Genomic DNA, 22,045 nt, shown 5'->3' on the forward strand with positions numbered 1-22,045 from the left:
AGAACACAACTACGTATACAAATCAATAAATCATAGATTGTATCTATATAACAAAGAAATGGATACAAATAGCAATCATTTAGAAAATTACGGAGCACGTAAAGATATATATTAGGGGACGACCTTTGATTTAAGTTGGGGTTGCAGGACCAGGACAGGAAATTTCCTTCTTCTTCTTCTTCTTCTACTATTGGATATCCACCCTATATTATAATAAAAGTATTCATCATAAGTTAAACTGTTAATCCTGAACAACACTCCTGTGGGCTTAAGAAAAACAGTAATTTTATGAGATGAAATAATGTATGAACAGAACAAAGTATTCGGTGGCCTGTTAAACAATTTCAACAAACTGAAAGAAAGCGATAAAACGAACAAGCACACATAATATAATTCAACCTTAGAATGAATAGGTCATAATTATGTATGACCTAGAACGAAACTTTGGAAAGGAAATATGAAAACATTTGAAAGCAGAAAACGCATTTGAACAGAACAGTCTAAACCATTCTTTGCAAGCGACTGAGCGAGTTGCAACCTTAGATTTACAAAATTTGTGTATTGCAATTGTTTTTTTTCTGGCTATTCCTACCATTTCGAATTTATAGATAAAATATTTAAAAAAGTAAAATAACAAAAATACCGAACTCCAAGGAAAATTCAAATCGGAAAGTCCCTTATAAAATGACAAAATCAAAAGCTCAAACACATCAAACGAGTGGAAAACAACTGGAATATTCCTGACTTGGTACAGGCATTTCCTTATGTAGAAAATGGTGGATTAAACCTGGTTTTATAGCTAGCTAAACCTCTCACTTGTATGACAATCGCATAAAATTTCATTATTTTGACAACAATGTGTGAACAAAACAAACAGACATAATAGGTAAAAATGTCAAAAATAGGGGTACAGCAGTCAAGGTTGTGTTATAATCTTATTCACTATGTTATATTAAAATTTTGTCTTTGGCAATTCATAATTTTACTTTAACAACTGTGACCACAACAACAGCATCCATTCATTCAACTGCGTCAACACCATCAACACCGGCCGTAGTACAAGTTATAAGAGAAGTAAGTGTCAATATGCCGTCAGGGATAAATTTAAACGGTTATGATAGAAAATCATCTGCAGCACAATGGTGGGGATATTTTATCCGATGGACACTCATACAAAAAATGAATGAACAGCAAAAGAGGGACGAAAGATACCAGAGGGACAGTCAAACTCACAGATCGAAAACAAACTGACAACGCCATGGCCAAAAATAAAAAGACAAACAGACAAATAATAGTACAGATGACACAACATAGAAAACTAAAGACTACAGTGCAATTCATTTCTTTTTTTTCATGGTAGATGGTATACCAAAACAATGGTTTGCCACACTTACTGAAACTATACAAAATTCATTAGCACAGAAAGGATGAATTTTTAAAAGGTTCGAAAAATCGCAAGGGTTATTTGATGTTAATATCCTACAATTAAAGCAAGGCCAAAATGAAAGAGTGGATGAATTCATGGCACGTTTACAAGAAAAAAGTATAGGACACGACATTCCAGATAATATAAAAATAGGGATTGCCATACAAGGTTTTAGAGGGGAGATAGGGAAAACAGTCCATAACACTTTCCCAAAGCCTACAACATTAGACCAATTAAGAGAAATTGCAGAAAACGCAGAAAAATTAGAGCAACTAGCACCAGCATCCTCCATTACTGCCGACACAATTGCAGCTATATTAGAAACCAAAATGCAAAGTCCTTTAGAAGAAATTAGAAGACTCCATACTTCGATATGGACAAGACCAAATCGGCCTCCACAAAACAAAATCCGGTACAACAATCCAAGACATAACAACCAACAAGGAACTGTGATTCAACAACAACCTGCCTTTGTACCTCAGCAACACTACAGTCCACAAAATTATCAAGTGTATAACGGACAACAATACAGCCAGTCCATGTCAACGACAGTACAGAATCCTTATCAACAGCAACAGCAACAACATGAGGCAGTTGACGGATCATGTCCAGATAGTGGTATGTTTTGTGGTTCTAATTGCCCAGCAAGAAATAAATTATGTTATCAATATAATAAGATAGGGAATTATGGTCGTAAATGCAGAAGATAACAAACATCTGGTCAAAACCCTCCTCACTTTTAGGGATTCGCGCCTATCCCTAGGCATTTGTCAAAGGATAGGTACAGAGGTAGAAATTCTTTTGCAGAGGTAAATTTGGTATAACCAATGCAGACAAATACTTCAATTGTTGATATCAATGGCAGAAAAACACATGCATTGATTGATACTGATGCAGAAATCAATTGCTGTAGCTTTGATTTTTATAGCAAGTTAGTCCTTTCTGACAAACTGTCTAAATCAGATATTACATCAATTAAAGGTGTAAGTGAACATAGGTTACAAGTGCTAGGAAAAGTTAATCTACCTATTTCATTTAAAGGTTCTGTTTTTAATTATCATGTTTATATCATAGATGGGATACATCATTCTTTTATAGTTGGTTGGGATTTTTTACATGAGAATAAGATTAATATTGATTTTTCTAGAAGTGTTTTACAGGTACCAGATAAAGAAAATGCAGATATACCCAAAGTATGTATGATACAGACTACTAGTACTGGTTTTGCTAGATCATATTTTCCTGTCACTATTTCTCCATTTTGTGAAATGAATGTTGGTGTCAAAATTTCTAAAAAAAATTCAGGAGAAATGGTTCGTTTAGAACCATTTAGTAATTTAGTGGATTACAATCTTACGAGTGCTAAATGTTTGATCAAAATTAATAAGAATCCTACAAATCAGGAAATACACATTCCCGCAACAAAAGTGCTAGCTTCTGTATCAGACATTGACTTGCATTTTATTCATAATTTAGGTGATAACGAGCCATCTGTAGCTAGTTTACAGCAAACTAATCAAGTCAAGGAGCCTATTAAGGTTGATTTCAGCAGTTCTGATTTAACTTCTGAGCAGAGACAGAAAGTGCAGACATTTCTTAGTTCTTATAGAGATATTTCTGCTACTAATTTATCGGAATTAGGTTTTACAAACAGGTACAAGTACATAATTGAAACTTTCAGGGATGCTAGACCATTAAAAATGGGATTCTATAACCAGTCTCCACATATGCACAAAGAAACAGAAAAACATTTGGTAGAAATGAAGAAAAAACAACATTATAAAAGAATCAGCCAGTGAGTATCATTCACCTGTAATATTAGTGAAGAAGAAAACTACACCTGGTCAGCCTCAGCAGTATAGATTTTGTGTAGAATTTAGAAAATTAAATTTCCAGACAAAAAGTTCTTCCTTTCCGATCGCACGTCTAGAAAATATATTTGACACAATTGGTGAAGTGCAGCCTCAAATTCTAAGTTGTCTCGACCTTCGCAGTGGTTTTTTGCAAGTCGAAATGGATGAGGAAACAAGACATAAATCTGCTTTTATTACTCGCAATGGTGTCTATGAATTTCTTAGAATGCCTTTTGGTCTTAAAAATGCTCCTATTAGTTTTCAGCAGCCCATGTCTAATGTTTTACGTGGACTTAATTGGCAATTTGTTTTAGTTTATGTGAATGATATTTTGGTATTTAGTAGGAGTTTTGATGAGCATCTTTCGCATCTAGAACAAGTTTTCACTCGTCTTCGTGATGCAAATCTCACATTGAAACTATCCAAATGTGTGTTTGCAGCAAAAGAGGTGAAATACTTAGGTCACATCATTTCAAAGGAAAGCATTAAGGTTGATCCTGAAAAGACAAAAACAGGTTCGCTCATTTTTTTGGAAATGTGCAATTATTATCGACGTTTTGTTGATCCATATTCAAAAATTGCCACTCCTTTGAATGGGTTGTTATAGAAGGAAGAAGAACGAAATTTCAAATAGAATAAGGAATGTCAAGTAGCTTTTGACAATTTAAAACATGCTTTATTAACACCTCCTGTCCTGGCTTACCCTGACATGAATAAACCCTTTATAGAAAATGAAAGGATATGGAGTAAATGTACATGGGACAAAATCGCACACAATACATAGAAAACATAGAAAATTATCAATGAACAGGGCTTTTATTCCTGTTCTTCATCTTGACAGTTGATGTAGGGTCTTCAACAACGAACGAATCATTCATACCCTACAACAAGGTCAAGACGGCCCCTAGCGTCGACTTAAGCGGTACTATTGATAAAAATAAACCACAGTTCACCTTTTTGCTCCCCACCCGCCTCGGAGTGCCAACTTGTTCGATGCTTGTGTACGACGGTTCTCCATTAGAAAGAACCAGGGATACAAGAAAAGTGCAGTAATTTTGAAAGACATCGATCGCCGCTAAAATATGCCTTGAAGTTACACATGTCGGGAGCGGTCAATGAATTACATAATTTATAATTACGGGCGAGGTTTTTCAACATATATTTGTCATACATTGCCCAACAAAAGACCAATAATTTCGAAACAACAAATGATAGACAATACATATAAAACTAAAAAACAAATGATAGACAGCACAGGGCACATCGAAATATATGTAAGTAAACCTAGCAGTTTAAAATAGTATGAAAGGGCAATATACAAAACAGATGACCAGACGAAATTTAACCAAACATGAAATTTTGAGGGTGTATAAATATGAGAAATTCTCACATGAACACGCACACCATAACTGTAAATATTATAAGAGCATATGTTGACGTGTGATGCTTCAAATTCAGCTAGATAGTCAGAGAAAGGAACGTGTAATTGCTTTTGGTGGTAAAAATTTATCTAAAACAGTACAAGCTTGGAGTACAACTGAAAAAGAATGTTATGCAGGAGTTCATGGTGTAAAAAACATTTAACACTCATCTTGATACTGGGATATTCACTACTTATACTGATCACACAGCTTTGACATATCTCATGAATCAGAAGGCAAATACAGGTAAACTAACAAGAGGAGCAATGGATTTGCAGCATTATAATTTTGAGGTTAAGTATAGAAAAGGTTGTAACAATCAAGTAGCTGATGCTCTCAGTAGACGCTCATATCCTGAACAGCCTGACGATGAAAATGAAGTTGCAGCTGTAAAGGTATCTAAAGTGAATACTAGAACAGAAGCTATTGGGAAGAATAGGACTTCTGAGAGTATCCAAGTGGAATTCTTGTATGATGATTACGCTATGGTTGTTCCATTAGACCCGGTTATTGTCAGACCAGAATTGTCAAACCTTCGTGCTATTGCAAATTTGCAACAAAGTTGTCCTGATTATGGAAATATGCACAGATTCCTTACTGAAGGTATTCTACCTGCAGACAATGATCAGAGTTCAAAGGTTCAAAAATCGGCTCAAGATTATTCCATTTGTAACAATGTTCTGTATAAATGGTTTCAGAAGAGAGTCAGAGTTGGTAATGGTGAAAAGTAGATAAAACAGTTATGTCTCCCACAAGCTCAAAGAGAAGTTATCATGACAGTTTCGTAGATTGTGCACATCTTGGGATTGAACGTGTTTATCATGCTTCGAGTCTTAAGTACTTTTGGCCTGAAATGCATCAAAGCATTGAAAACTACATTCGATCATGTGATCGCTGTCAGAGAATAAAAAGAGATACATAGGGTAAGAAACCACCTCTTAATTTTCTGCCAGTTGACACAACCTTTGAAAGATGGCATATGGATTTTCTGAAACTTAGTAAGAATAATGAGGGTTATTCTTATGTTTTATTATTGGTAGATTCTTTTTCAAAATGGAGTGAGGCCTTTCCTATGAAAACTCAATAAGCTTCAGGGGTTGCAAAAGTCTTATTTCGAGAGATTATTAGTCATTACGGAGTACGGTGCATTGAAGTGTCTAGTTACAGATCTTGGTCGAAATTTTGTCTCGAATTTGGTGAATGCTTTGTGTGAAATGTTGAATATTACAAGGCATCATACAAATTCATACATCCACAAACAAATGGCTTAGTGGAAAGGACCAATAGCACATTGATACGGGAAGTCAGAGCTTATAGTGATAAGGACCAGAACAATTGGCCAAATAAACTCCCTGGTATTTTAATGGCTTTTAGAAATTCTCAATCAACTCAATCAACAGAGTATTCTCCCTTCTCAATGGTGTTTGCCTAGGAGATGAACTTACCTTTTGACGCTTCTCTTTTGCCAAAAGACAATCTGTCAAAAAACAACATTTAGAAGAAATTATTTCAAACCTCAAAATTACCCAAGATTTGGCTGCTAAAAATGTTAAGCTTAAACAAGCAAAAATGAAAGAACGATACGACATAAATACCAAAATTCCTTAATTTAGACTTAGAGATAACGTTTTACTTAAAGAACATGCAGTCCCTGTCGGTCGTTCACCAAAATTAGTAGATAAATATAATGGTTCTTATGACATAACTGACTGTGGGTCGAATTTCACATATAAATTAAGACGCTGTAGTGACCAGAAGGAACTTAAAGCTATGGTCAATGCAAGCAATCTTAGGCAATATGTAGATCCCACTGACTACCGTGATCCGCCACAAGCTCTAGAACGTCATATTCTAGATAATGCACCTGAAGAGTAAAATGATCCACATACAGATAATGATCAGGGTCAAATTGCAGAAAATGAGAGTAAAGATTAAGAAACTAACAGTGATGATGGAGATGGACCAAACAATGTTATTGATGATACATTTCATGAGGTAGACAAACTATAAAATATTAGAAATACAAGAGGAATACAATATTTTCTTGTGAAATGGAAAGATGGAAAAACATATCATTGTGTAGTTTTCACTAAGATAACACACAGAAAGCCATTATGTCAAATAGCTCACTAACATACAGATAATCTGGATTGAACTCCAGTTTCGAAACTGCGCAGTAGACAATTCTTTAATTTATTTGACCTTTTGATTAACATTTTTTTCTAATTTCGGGAATTTTGATAGGCAAATTATGATGTGAAGTCAAACCTAACAGAATGCATAAGTGTTTTGTTCTCAGTAGTGCTAGAGTACGGCCGTGCTCATTCGACTAATCATCACATTTTCTTTATTTTAGCAACTGAATGTCCTGAGAAACTAGAAAAAAGTAAAATCACAAAAATACTTAACTCCGAGGAAAATTCAAGACGGAAAATCCCTAATCAAACGGCAAAATCAAATGATAGTATCCATTCCAACATTACAAATATGTAAGATGAAGTTAAGTGTATAGTGAAAATGAAACCGAGAGCCAAAGTGAAGGAGTGTAGAGCGTATTGATGTTTAGTTTACTTCTTTGTGTAGGATTTAGAATACAGATATATTAAACATTTTTCTAGATTACATTATACCATGGAGATTGCAGAATATGTGCACGCAAGACGTGAACATGTAATGGATCGTTTATTTTCATGTTTATTTATTTGAATTATCTATTGATTTATCTATGTCAATAAATATGAAATTTATTGGTACTTTAATTTTTCTGTTGCACTAGCACCTGGTTTACTTGATTTTTCATTATTGGAAAACTGCATCAGTACTATTTTATAACACACATATTTGAGTGTAAAGTGTTAACTTTCCTCCATAAATTGCAAAAATGACAATATTAATTAAATGCATATTTGATAACAGTCAGTACCTCTGGGCCTCCCCGTTACAAATGTATAAATACACCCTTTCAATTTTGAAAGTATCTTATTGAATATCTGCAATTAAAATCATATATATTTTAAGTCTTAACTTCAGCATTTTATGGGCATTAGATCACAAAACTAAAATCACACGAGTGCGATATATAAACAATGACTCTATATGAACATTTACATTGTATTATATCATAATTGTCTTCATTATACCTTCATACATGAATATATATCATTATTATTCTTATTTTATTTGTTCAGATTCAAGCTGTGGGACAAAGCTTAGGGAGGTTGAGGAAGAATTGTTATAGTAACATTATGAATTGCCATAGACAAAATTTTAATATAACAGACCAAACAAAAAATGAAATTATTAAATTTTTACAATTTGCAGGTAGAAGAATTTGAAGTTTTAAAATTACCTTATTTTTGAATATTTATTTTTGATAAGAAGAATGACATACAACTTGAATATTTAGATTACGTAATTTAGTTAGATAACAAAGAGACATGTAAGCGCTAAATTATTGAATTTGGATTATGTACCATACATGTTAATTAAGGCTTTTGTTAAACAACCTTTTGTACTACTCTTGTGTGAAATTATTTATAACACCTGTCACCCATGACTTGATTATTGACCAAATCAGTGAAAATAGGTTGTGGTCAAGGGAGCTGTACAAGATACCTTTTGATTGGTGAAAACAAGAGAAGTTAAGAAATCAGTGATCATGTGACCAAACCTCCATGGAAACAATTTAAGCTTTCGACGGTCACTTTGATTACTGATTTCCAACAATAAACATCTTTATTTACTAGAACTTTCTCTCTGTTTTACACCAGGCGCTAAAAGTCATCAGACATAGCAGAAAAGGCAGTACGACAACTATAAAAACACACAAATATGTCAAAAAAAAAAAAGAAAAAAAAAATATAGGCAAAGCACATAAGCAAAAATGAAAGACAAGACTACAAAAAATTACCACAGCAAAACAACACATTGGACGGATACATAAGTACCGGGCCACGCCAAATGGATATTACCAAAAATGGACTAAACAGTAAAGGTTAATAATTTACAAAGACAAATAAAAGAACACTATAACACGTAATTATGATGATAAACAACGTCAGTATCTAGAATCTATAGTTCAAGACCATCATGAATTATTTGTGAAGTTGATACGGAATATTTTTCAACAAGGTCTTGGTATCTTAGGATGAACTTTTTTTTAGAAAAAGGACGAGAAATTCTTTGACATAATAGTTATCAAAGGTACCAGGCTTATAATTTGATACGCCAGACGCTCGTTTCGCCTACATAAGACTCATCAGTGACGCTCAGATCAAAATAGTTAGAAACAAGTATAAAAGTGAAGAGCATTGAGGACCTAAAATTCCAAAAAGGTGTGCCAAATACGACTAAGGTAATCTGTGCCTGGGATAAGAAAATCCTTAGTATATAACCATAACCCTGCTTCATCAACTTTCTGCTTAGACACTGACGACGTTTTATAAAGTCTGGGTAGAAGCTGCAAGCTCTTGAATACCGAATGAGTTGGGAAATATATATCCCATATGCAGGTGAAGTTGGTATATTGCTACTAAGATGGGAGAATTGATAATTTCAAAATCAAAATCGTCTCGTTTGTCATAGATTCTGGTACTGAGATGACCGCTTATGTCAAAATTCGAGGTATAAGTCTTAAAATGAGGCGGAGGAATCCGTGTCTGTTGTTTCTTTAATTTCTAGTTCTGGAGGATATATTAATGGAACCCAATCAGAAAAGTTTGGATTGTTAATGGAAAGAACATCACCAATATATCTGAATGTGAACTTAAATGATCTGGCTTCTTTGATCTTCTTGTTCTTGACAAGTGTCTGAAGGAACTCCGACTCGTATGAAAATAAGAGATCGGCAAGGAGAGGCGCACAGTTCGTTACCATAGGAATGACGACAATTTGTTGAAAAAGTCTACCTCCAAGTTCAACAAATATGTTGTCAATAAGAAACTCCAGCATACTGATCACTTGTTCCTCTGTGTAGAATGTTTTACCTTTTTGTTCACTATTAACAAAATAAGCTGTATGGTTTCCCAAAGAAATTCATGTTGGAGTTCCCAGAATTATTTTGTCTACAAAGAGATTAAGTTGGATTATGTTTTAACAACGTGATTAATGAATCAATGTAAAAACAGGTAAAATTAGTGGAAATGAAAGAGAATGATAACTTTTTATATAGAAAACCTTTTGTTTAATAATTTTAAAGCATATGGTGTTAGCACAACTTCTATCAAATTGAATACATAGTAGTATAAAAATTATCATTAGGACATACCATCAAATTTCAGAAGCCCTTAATTGTTAAACATACAGAGAATTTACAGTGTCTTAGTTAATGTACAAGAGATGAGAAGAAGCAACAGCATACTGAATTGGAATGAGTTCTTCGTTCTGTAGTCTTGTTTTCAATGTTTCAAGTCGGTTGTCGACCTCACAATGTTTTCTTTCTTGGGAACATATTTCCCACCAGCTCTGTATTGTTTAAAGGCGCCTGCTTGGATGGCTTTATCATACTAAAGATGTTTGGTGGGGTGCCTTGACCATTTCTTCTATTTACTCTGCGTGCCTTCCGCGTGATTTTGTGTTCTAGGACCTTCTGTTGCGTAATGGTTCCATAGGCTTTAGTTGTCTTCAATCCAGTAGCTAGTAATATAATAAGTGAAAGCAAGTTGTTTATTAGTATTGTACCATCGATATTCTCTTACCAAACATCTTCAACTGTGTTGGGTGGTAGAAGTGGTAGAACATCAGCTCTCCGAAAAAGTAGATGGATGTTGTTGTTTTCTGTCTACAAACCATGTTTTAGTGCGTTCCTCCATGCATATCAGAGCTCAAAGTTACTTGGCTTAGCTTTATTAAAAACAAGTGGTCAAATTACTGCACTGCTTATAATTAGAATACTTTTTTAATTCATTGTTAATGGTCTTTAATTATGAAATCTCCTTTTAAATAGATAATAACTTATTCGTAATGAATAATGATTTTAATTTGATGTTAAAGCAAGCAGTTTAATAACGAAAAGATGATTGAATTCCCTCCTTTTAAAAAATAAATTTGTATTTTTTGTTGGTTTTGAATTTTAAAGATGTAACATTTTAATAAAGGCGTTTTCCCCAAAAAAATAAATTTTATTCATTATTTCACCTAAGGATTTGTATAGTGAGACTATACAAATCCTTGTTTCACCCTCAAAAATTATATTTTATTCAGTATTTAACAATTAATTTCATAAAAATTGTTATTTTTCCTTTTCTTTCAACAAATTATGAAAAGCCCAAATTTGGGAATAGACAGAAGACACCGTACAAGTAAACTCATCATAGATACCAGGATTGAAATTTTGTACGCCAGACGCACGTTTCGTCTCGAAAAGAGTCAATGACGCTCGAATAAAAAAAGTAGAAAAATTTATATTATTCATTACACTTTGTAACTAGAAATGTATAGCTAAAAGGTTCCATTTAAACACTAGAACAAACGTTCAGCAGATGTGTTTTTTTATCACTAAAGCTTTTAACAAAACCAAGGAGGTTCCAAACCATCGTGTAATATTTGATCTAAAGGTATATGAACTTTGATGAAATAGAGCAAGATACTCGCAGTAGATCAATGTGTTTAGCTCTAGACATTCAAGTTTTCTCCAAGGATAGCTGACAACATGAAATTATACAAAATCAACCAATCAAAAATAAGCAAGCAACAAATCAAACCAGAACTCTATTAATCCTTAAAACATATTGTTATAACTCCAATGAATAATTAAATATAAAAATAAACAATAACAAGTCCAAGGACCATAACTCTGCACAAAATTATTAGACCGAAACAAAAATTTGAACTTGATCTGTAACTTGTCATGATAAAACTATATACTAATTATTAATCAATATCTTATAAGCATGATGAAAAAATCATTAGATATGATTAATAGTTCTCTAAAATTAGATATGATGTAATACAGTGTATATCTGTTTTCAAATTATAATCATATATAATTAATAGTTTCAAATATTTTTTTCTTTCATTTGTCACAAACTAATATAGATTTGTAACTTATCTATAAAATGTCAACAACTTTTATCTACACAATGTAATGTATTGAAATATATACATTAATAAAAATAGATTATTATTTAATTACAGGATTTCTCTTCATAAGTTTTTTTTTATATATATAGCATTCAGAAAATTAGTTTATACTAAATAACAAACAAACCTGTCAAAAAATTCTTCAAATAATTTAACAAAGAATGTCTTTTAAAAAATGAGTTATCTCCCTTTGTACAGAAATATGGTTTAACATAATACTCTTACATTAGATATGGTCCAGAGTTATGGTCCATAACTCTGGACTAAATCATCATACCGGAACAAAATTCGAACTTGATCTATAACTTGTCATGATAAAACTATATACCAAATATCAAATCAATATCTTCAAGAACGAAGAAAAAAAGTGTGGAAAGCTGATTTGCCGGACTGACGGATGGACAGAGGGACAGATGGACAGACAGACAGACGGACAGACGGACGGACGGAGTGCAAACCTAAAGTCCCCTTCGACTTCGTCGGTAGGGGACTAACAATCAAACAAGGGGCATGTTTATCGAAACAGTCTTAGGATTAGGACAGGACATATCTTAATTCAGTTGTCTTACGTGGGTTTACTAAACGTGTCGCAAGTAAGGATTTCTCCTAAAGAATCTTGCTAAGTTTAGGACACCAATTTAGGTCCTAACTTTAAGATGTATTTTAAGAGGTGTACCTTGTATCTCAGTTTTACTCAGCCCCTCTTTTTAACCTCATTTTAACAGTTTTGGTTGCAACATAAGCAACTTTACTGAACAATAAAGATTTTATACTTCAGGAGAGCCTGTAGTTCGGCATCTGTCCCTGAGTTATGATTCCTGCCTTTAGTCATTTATCAACTCTATTAATATATTAATCCTAAAAACATATTGTTATGTCTCAAATAATGATAAATAGATAAATTGATAAATAAATAAACTATAAAATGGAATGTTAGGCAAACATCATATAACAGTAAATTTTAAGCAATACTAAGTCAATCCATTTCCTTAGTTATAACGACTTTTTGACTGCTTCGCTTCGATTACGATTTCATTGTGAACTGTATAGTATTATTCGACTGCATGTAAACTGCAGTGAAATAAAACATTCATTTCCGTTGTCTTAGTGAGATTAGTTCACCCTCTTAAGGTCATATTTCCGACGATGCCCTCGTGAAATAGGAATTTTCTTGGGTGAACAAATCTTCATATCTCCCTCAGGCACGGGAAATAAATGTATATTGTTTCACTTTGTTATTTTGATCCATATGAACGTATCTTATTACAAAATTATAAAGATTTATTGTTGTTGAAAACGAAATTATCATGATTTAAACTATTTTCGTGTGTTTTACATTTTTGATGTAAATTTTATCGACGTTAAAAAAGAAAAAAAACCTACTTCGAACTTAGAATAAAATGCTTTTTGAGTGGATTTTATAAAAGTATTACCAAGTAGGTGATATAAACTGTTTGATATTATATACATTTTTTCTCGCAAATAACATATTTTTTTACACTTACAATCTCTCAATGATAGGGCGGAACGAATCCGATATTTATATGATAGTAAAATAAATAAATTGAAAATGCATCAATTATAGTAACTGAAGTTACACATATTATTAATAATTCCATGAAGAGTACATGGTGCCTATAGACTTAATTACCCTAATCAACATCTGTATAGTGTTGATAATCGGCACGATCGGGTTACTTAGGTCAGGAAAATTTTGAAGGGAGCCGATATAATCATTAGACAACACACTGATAGGCATTAAGTTTTCTCCATTCTGCCAGGTTTTGTTAAAGGATTTCTTTTTGGCGGTAAACCACTTATTCTTCAGAAGCAACTATGTTAACATTAATTATAAGTGTTTTAATTGGAATATTGAACAGTGTTTTCGGTGAGTATGTTAATTAGTTTTTGTGCATGCAGTTGTTTCTTTGCTTGTAAAATGTTTTCATCACAAAGTAGATGAAAGGATAACAAAGAAAGGATACACATACTGAATCGATGAAACACGTTTAAAACGTGAATATATGGAGGTTTTCATACTTTTTTTTTAATATAAAGAAAAAATGGAAATGAATGTTTGTAGTTAAAAGGGTCCTATAGGGAAAATGAGAGTTTTCAGAGGGTTTTGGAAATGTCGATTACCAATGCATTAGCATTTTAAAAGTAAAATTCCGATAAAACCTGCAAAATTGGATTAAAATAGTTCAAGAAAAAATAATATACAGCATCAAAGTGAAATAAGTCGTTCAAGGAGGAATTGCTGTTACAGGTAACAAATGATTTTATGATGTTAAGTTTGGTTATTCGCAAGTTTGTAGGTATTACATTTGTAAGCAACGATAACATTTTCAATGGCTTCTGATTTATAAAAAAATGTTACAAGTTGTTTATCAGATGCAGAATCACGACATGAAAATGTAATTTAAACGGTTCCCACAGTTTTTTTTCACGATTTGTTTTTTCTCATTATGATTATGCACTTTACGTTTACTACGCTAATATGGCGGGGTATCAAGTAGTATTTCTATTATTAGAGACAGGTACTAATTACTAACAAGATGTCATTTTTTGTTTATAATGATGTAATGTAATGGGTATGTCAGCCTAATTGTCAGAATCATTGCCAGGTATGTTTCACAATCATGTTTAGCCATGCCGGTTGATAGCTCTTCGGAAGGGCGTCAAGTATTCTTACAAGTGTGTTAACTTTGACCACTTTAAAATCACCAGAAAAGTTTCTGTTTTCAAGTGAAAATAAACTTAGCTCACTACTTAGATTTGAACAAGAATGTGCATGCAGTAGTAAATTTCACATATGTTAGCAAAATATTCATAGTAAAATGATAATATCAAGTATTTAAAGGAGATTACATTATTACAATTATCATATAAGACTAGTTTATTTTCCTTTTACTGAAGAAATAAAAAAAAAAAAAACAAAAAACAAACTCGCTGACATATTACTTTTTGAACTTTTTTCTTGAAGTCGTGTAACATTTTTTTTCTTCAAATCTTCACATCCATTTTCATCTGAAAGACTTAACAGCCATTAAGGTATAGATTCGTATAAGCATAAATTTAAAAATTCAGTATCCGTTATGCTTTTTCATGCGTGAAATTAAATTAGTTCCAGATCATTTACCGTACAAAATGTATTGACCACGAGACTTTCTGACACGTAAGATAATTAATTGTTTTGATCTGTGTTGTCTCTACGGTATGATTTCTGATTGGCCCATTTGGTTACGTGATTATCAAATTGTATATAATTTTATCTTATCATAATTATCCCGGATAGTAAATTCATTAAAAGTTTGATGAATGGTTCTTCAGAAGCCAGTTGTCACCGCTAAGTTGCTCTTCGAGATAAGTTAACTAGAATATCAAAATAAAACAGATGTTAAATAGCACGTGGGAGGAATTGTTATCTATGTCCGGTTTCCGCATTCGGAGTGGTTAATTACAGTAAAACCTTGACTATGATACCACACACCTCCCTCCGTTCACTAAATCCTTGTAGCGGTCTGGTACACTAGAAGATGGTTTTTGCCATTTTCAAATTTGTCAAATTATCATAATTATGCCCAGTTTCATTGAACCGATCAATTCAAAAAGAAAAAAGTTCAATAGAAATAATGAAAAAAAGAAATGATAATAAAAATCAAACACTACACGCACAGGCATATCTTGTACATTCACGTGACTAGTTACGAAAAAAAGTTGACGAAGACTAAATCTATCAGAGTCTAAATGGCGTGGATGTAATCAACTTGGCTCACCATATGTATTTTAAAATCTACTTAAATGCGTAAAACACTTGTGTTGCACATTATAGTTTTCACTAAAAGCACATGAATTTATAACAATAAATTAACATTTCATACCGATATAACATGTTACTTTTATTATTCTTCCGTTAGTTTGTTTATTTTGTATTTACATTGTATCATAGGTCAAATTTATTTGTTCAGTGTATGTTCACTGGTGTTAATATGTCCTTTGATTGAGTTAAGCTATTTCAGTTGATATTTTATAGTGTGTCCTTCTATGTTGTGATGTTACACTATTGTTTCAGAAAAAGGGTGAAGGTTTGTTACCATTAAAACGTTTAAACCCGCTGCATTTGTTTGCACCTGTCCTAAGTCAGGAATCGGATGTTCAGTAGTTGTCGTTTGTTGATGTGGTTCATAAGTGTTTCTCGTTTCTCGTTTTTTATGTAGATTAGACCGTTGGTTTTCCCGTTTGAATGGTTTTACACTAGTAATTTTTGGGGCCCTTTATAGCTTACTGTTCGGTGTGAGCCAAGGCTCCGTGCTGAAGACCGTACTTTGACCTATAATGGTTTACTTTTATAAATTTTGACTTGGATGGAGAGTTGTCTCATTGGCACTTATGCCACATCTTCTTATATCTAATTAGTTCCTATGACTATTTTCCAATTTCCAACTTCGTTCCGATTTGTTATTGTTTTGCAAAGGCAAGGAAAACAACTTCTAGGTAGGACAAACTCTATCCCCACAAAAATAAAGAGTGTGGAATTATACCCAACGATATAATATCAACCAGAGACAAAGGACAATAAGTCATGTCCATACATCTTTTATGCACTTTAAACTATTGGAAAATTGAACTAATGTTGCCATTAGTTCCTATACTGTTACAAACATTATAAGTTCGTTAAATGATACTTGACAAGTATTTATTTACCGTGGAAAATTTTAAAATTATACGTAATTAGAAAATAATTAGTCATAAAACACTCTGTACATCATATTTAATGATGAAATAATTGCTGCATTTACCAAATCCCTGTATAGAATATACACATTTTTTTCTGTTTATTGTACAAATAAGTTTATAAATATGTAACATCATTAAGTAAAAATTTGAAAGATATGCCAGTTGTTCAAATTCGTTAAATGTTTTTAACTTTTCTTGAAAGGAAATCGCGCGCGCTCTCTTCCTTATAAAATTAACACACAATATCCCGCCCGCCCGCCCTCTCTCTCTCTCTCTCTAACTCTCTCTCTATCTCTTCTCGATCTGCCTGTCGCTCTTTTCAACATTGTCACACGACATTACATCCAACAAATATGTTGGTAAATTTTATCTTTCTTAAGAAAACATTTTTCGATTAGTCACACTTTAAAGAAAATGTAAATATCTGTTTCATCATGTTTTGAATGGTTCCTTTGTATGCATAGCGACATCTGGTAGATATTTTGGAGGTTGTTAGGTTGGCTTCACAGTGTTGCACACTTAAGCTCCCGTGGTGACACGAAACTTGTGACTGTTTAAACGGCATTAATAAAAATGAGGCATGGACGTAGGACTTGGTTCCTGTAGTGTGCTCAGATTAAAATGATCCACAGAAAGAATAGGTTGGCAGTTTTGTTTGGATTTTGTATGAGTAATTTTGGACAATTGTAATAATACTCCAGAGCTTGAATTTTAAAAGAAACATCGTATATTTATATTGACTTTGCATTTATTCAACAAAATGGGAAATATATAGAATAATTAAAAGGCAGTTATAGAAATAAAAAAAATGATCGCAAAGGCAGGTTCTGCCCAACTTGTCATACAATGTAATGGTTATTGAAACAGGAAAAGAAAAACACATTACGGCAATTTTTATTTATAAGGTTAACAAGTTTTGGAACTGTACTTTAAATCTTTCTTACAGCTGAATAATCTTATTGATAAATGGCATATTCATACTCTTGGTGTACAATCTTACTTCTGGTATTATTCAACAGCAGTTCGATAATTTACCAATTTGTAAAAGGACTTAAACGTTCTATCTGTTTTCTGCATTGACATTCTGTACATGTTTGTTCAGGTTATTGCATTATAGCTTTTCTTCGTGTACTGTTAAAGAATTAGATGTATGGAAATTATTGTGAAGAACATCCAACGATATTAGAGCACAGGACGACATGATGTCATGGAATATAGTTTCCTTTATAATATTTGTTCCACATGGAATATCATTTCCACAGGCATATGTTCCAAACGGAATAAAGTGTATAGAATATGTGTTACAACAGGAACAGATATTATGCATTGTTTATATCAAAGTTTCCAGATGAACTTCTGTTATGAGAAACAAATATACGTTGACAATAGTATCGACAGGTTAATTACTTTGAACTTGGCTTTCAGTGAATTGCGATGGTCACTGGTTGTCTTATATCATATATTTTTTAATTGTCATTTATTTGGAGAATTAGGTGTTGATGTCAGATATTTGGCAGTCTATTTAATATATGTACAGATTTTTAGACTCAGTGTGATTTAGAGCTTGTATGTATTAGATACACCTTGAGGGCGTTAGCCCGAATGATTGTATCTATAATTTACACCAAGATAAATGCAGAATATTAGTTTTCAATAATTTAGGAGGGGGTCTTTCAGCAATTTGACCATATACTATTGAAAAGCATGATAAATACAGGGTGTCCAATTTCATTTAACTACATCTTGGTTTAAATACATTTGTCTATAATGTTGAAAACTGTATATTGACCTCTAGACGTCTTTTGGTTATTAGTGTCGTTTATTGATGATATACAACTCATCTCATTCAATCCACCTTTTATTCATGTTATACAAAAACAAGATGGCATGATTGCCAATTAGACAACAGTTTTACTATCCATCAGAGTCCAAATGGCGTAGATTTGAGCAACTATAGGTTACTGTACTACGTTCTATAATAGTCAGTCAATTTTAAAAGACCCGACATGTGAAAATGTGAAACAATTCAAACGAGAAAACCAACGGACTGGTGTATGACAAAACAAAAAACGAAAAACAAATATGATATACAGCAGCCAACGACAACCACAGAACTAACTACATACAGGCACAAAAAGAATGTGGCGTTATTAAAAATAACTGTGGACGCTTCTTACGCTCCCTCTAACCTAGAACAGTGGTGCAACAGCACAACATAAGAATTAACGCTAAAGATCAGTTAGAAATGACTTAACTCAACAGATTGGTACAAAGCAAACCAAAAATATAAAAAAGACACAGAATACCCGCAGTTCACGAAATCTTGTTTTAAGTCAATTACATCTTATAAATAAGTCATGCCCAGACTAAAGAATGTCGGTTAAATAAACTGAATTTGGTAAATGCAAATACAAGTCATGATAAAACGTAGGTCTCAATTGTTCAAGTTAAAGATAGAGTTCCAAAACAAATAATTACTAGAGAAGTTTGAAATGTTCTGTGTAGATACAGAAGCTAAACCAATAATCCCTCGTCTTTTTTTCAAAATAGAACACACCATAGAGACAACACATTCAGTTATTCGTGGTTACAAAAATAATCAGAAGTAAATCTTGTTTATCATTGACGTTACCCTTGTATAATCCTTCTTCCTGAGTTTTATAGGGATATCTATCTGAGAGCTGATTAACCGACGTGTGCATCATTCATCTATTTCACTTTTTGCATATTTATCGTTGATATTCATGTAATCCAAAGATATTAAAATAAACATTTACAATAAGTACAAGACCAGACGCAAACATCCTTGAAAATAGGCCAATTTAGTAGTTTATAAAAAATAAATCTTTAAGTATTTCAAAATAAAATCGTAATCATTGTAAATTCATACTCTGAAATGTAAACCACGAGCTTTGTATGTGTCTTTTTGATTTTATTATGTTGTTTAGTTGCTGGCTTGATAACGTTTGAAAATATGTTTACTATATTAAAGGTAAATTTTGACAAAAAAACATCTTCCTGCACGTAAGTTGCAGCACCACGAATCCACAGGTTTTACCATTTTGCAAATGGTTCTTGGTTTGAAAAATAGAGAAGAATTACTAGAAGACAGGCATTTCTCAAAATGCTGGTAAACTTAGCAATTTGCAAATAGGAATTTGGACAATTATCTAAGAGTAGAAATTTTTTTTTTAATGTGCCCTTCAAAACAACTGGGCATGTCGGTTCTACAAACCACAAGCACGTAGGGAATAGTTCTTATGTTATGGTATGTGTTTACTAAATTGTCCACAGATGAAATCCTCCCAATGTGTTCTATGTTGATTTACTACCGCTGAGATAAGGAACCGCCAACCATTATATACCATTACATAAGAGTCATCAATCTCGTTCCGTGCCAGACACTACTTCAAACATATGTTTATGATATTATAAACCATTCGTCATAAGATTGAGAAGAAATCACAAACAACGCCTTATATTTGTCACTGTCCTAAACGTTTATATAATTATAATTATATGCCACTTGTTTGATAAATAAATCAGAATATACAGTTACAGTAGATTATTTTGACTATTCGTTCTTTGAAGATTATATTTATTATATGGAACAACTGGTTAACAGAAACAATTCAGTCATTCTTAGTGTCAAACTAAGTCTCTAGAGGACAGCTGTAAAGAATGTTCCAAGAATCAATCATATACTACTACTACGAATAAAAATGATAATGATAATAATAAACTAGTAGGCGAATGATAATAAAATAACAATACTAACAATTACCTAAAAATGACGAGAGAAAAAAACAACAACAAACAAACCACGTTTAAAAAAACTTTTTATTTTAATAGTTGACCCTTTTTATTTTGTCATGAATTTGTATGACACTTTGCTTTTCTTCAGCAATGTTTAGAGTCTGTTATTTAGATAAATAGAAGATAGATAAATAAATAAACATTTTAACCTTTTACTTTATACCACATTCTCTGAAGTGTAATTTTTCAACTATCTCAAGTTCGCACGTGTAGACAGAAATAGATCCGTATCATGTTAAATGAATTTTGACCAGATTAGATAAATATTCTCATTAACAGGTGTAATGATTCCATTCATGCCAATGAGCATTGACACTTTTTGAAGGGGTTCGTGTTGCTTAGTCTTTAGTTTTCTATGTTGTGTCATCTGTACTATTATTTGTCTGTTTGTCTTTTTATTTTTGGCCATGGCGTTGTCAGTTTGTTTTCGATCTATGAGTTTGACTGTCCCTCTGGTATCTTTCGTCCCTCTTTCATTTTTACTTTCTGCAAAATTACTGTTCTGGTCATATGCAGAATCAACAAACAGTTGCTAAGCATGCTAATATTAACTGCACCGTTATTTCACGAGCATTGCATGTAAGCCAAATGAGCTGAAAAGCTAACATGGGCATCCTTTTTTGAGAAAAATAAACATCATTATACAGAAATATTCTGATTTATATTGCTTTTATGGTGTACAAATGTTTGTTTCATATCAAACTCCGTTCACATTTTTCGAAGTCGTCTTGCCTGATTCATCACATTGGAGTGACTTTTGGAATAAGTGTACAATTTTTTTATTTATTTATATTTGCATATATTACGAAACATAAATCTTAGAGATTTACATGCACAACACACTTTCGCTAAATATAACTTGTCATGTACATAGTTGTATATTTCTGTAAGACATCAATTTCACGGTCGTTTTTCTTTTGTTGTTGATATATATAATTTGTTTTACATGCACACGTATAAAAATTGCGGTTTTTATCCAACGAAATCAAAGGTTTGAACGTAGTTTTCAATTTAGACTTGTTTATATTTTTTCGTTTGGGCTTGTATCATATTTTCCCTCCGGTTTATATGATCCGTTCATCCTATTTTGACTCTTTGAAATTCAAGAGTCTATCCTAAATTGAGGTAAATTATATGGCCTTCCAAATACCGTTTCGATCCCTAACATCACTGAAGAGACATTTATTGTCGAAATCCGGATCTGGTGTACAAATATTTGCACCTCATGTTTGTGGTATAACATCTTTGCCGCAAGTTAATTGTTTTCTGTTTAGTATTTAATTAATATTAAGATCCATTTTGTTACATCTTGTGATCCGTTTATTTGGCAATCGCCAATGGTAGTATGCAGGGTTTAAGAACATCCGTTGTTCGACCTGTTAGTCAAATGCGTTTTGTTAAAATATACTTTTTCACTTTTTTGGTCTTTTGGAAAATGTTGTTTGTGCTGTATTTAGACCCTTCTACAACGAAATTTGTTTTACATGCACACGTATAAAAATTGCGGTTTTTATCCAACGCAATCATAGGTTTGAACGTAGTTTTCAATTTAGACTTGTATTTATATATATATCTATGAGTTGTTCAATCTTTAGTAATCTGTGTAGTGTTTTAGTAATCTGTGTAGTGTTTAAGTAATCTGTGTAGTGTTCTAGTAATCTGTGTAGTGTTTTAGTAATCTGTGTAGTGTTTTAGTAATCTGTGAAGTG

The 22,045-nt window shown here is 32.6% G+C and overlaps 2 protein-coding genes across 6 annotated transcripts in view; one reads left to right on the forward strand and one right to left on the reverse strand.

Annotated features, from left to right (window-relative positions):
- LOC127735930 (uncharacterized) overlaps positions 1-22,045 on the reverse strand; it is a 502,702-nt gene that overhangs the window by 399,296 nt on the left and 81,361 nt on the right. The window lies entirely within an intron of this gene.
- LOC127735920 (hemicentin-1-like) overlaps positions 13,342-22,045 on the forward strand; it is a 48,821-nt gene continuing 40,117 nt past the window's right edge. For both annotated transcript variants that reach the window (XM_052246361.1, XM_052246362.1), the window contains exon 1: positions 13,342-13,668. In XM_052246361.1, the coding sequence (XP_052102321.1) occupies positions 13,617-13,668 (52 nt within the window). In that variant the 5' untranslated portion in view covers positions 13,342-13,616. The remainder of the gene's footprint in view (positions 13,669-22,045) is intronic.

The sequence above is a fragment of the Mytilus californianus genome, unplaced genomic scaffold (assembly GCF_021869535.1).
Source record: "Mytilus californianus isolate M0D057914Y unplaced genomic scaffold, xbMytCali1.0.p SCAF_3, whole genome shotgun sequence".
NCBI lineage: Eukaryota > Metazoa > Mollusca > Bivalvia > Mytilida > Mytilidae > Mytilus > Mytilus californianus.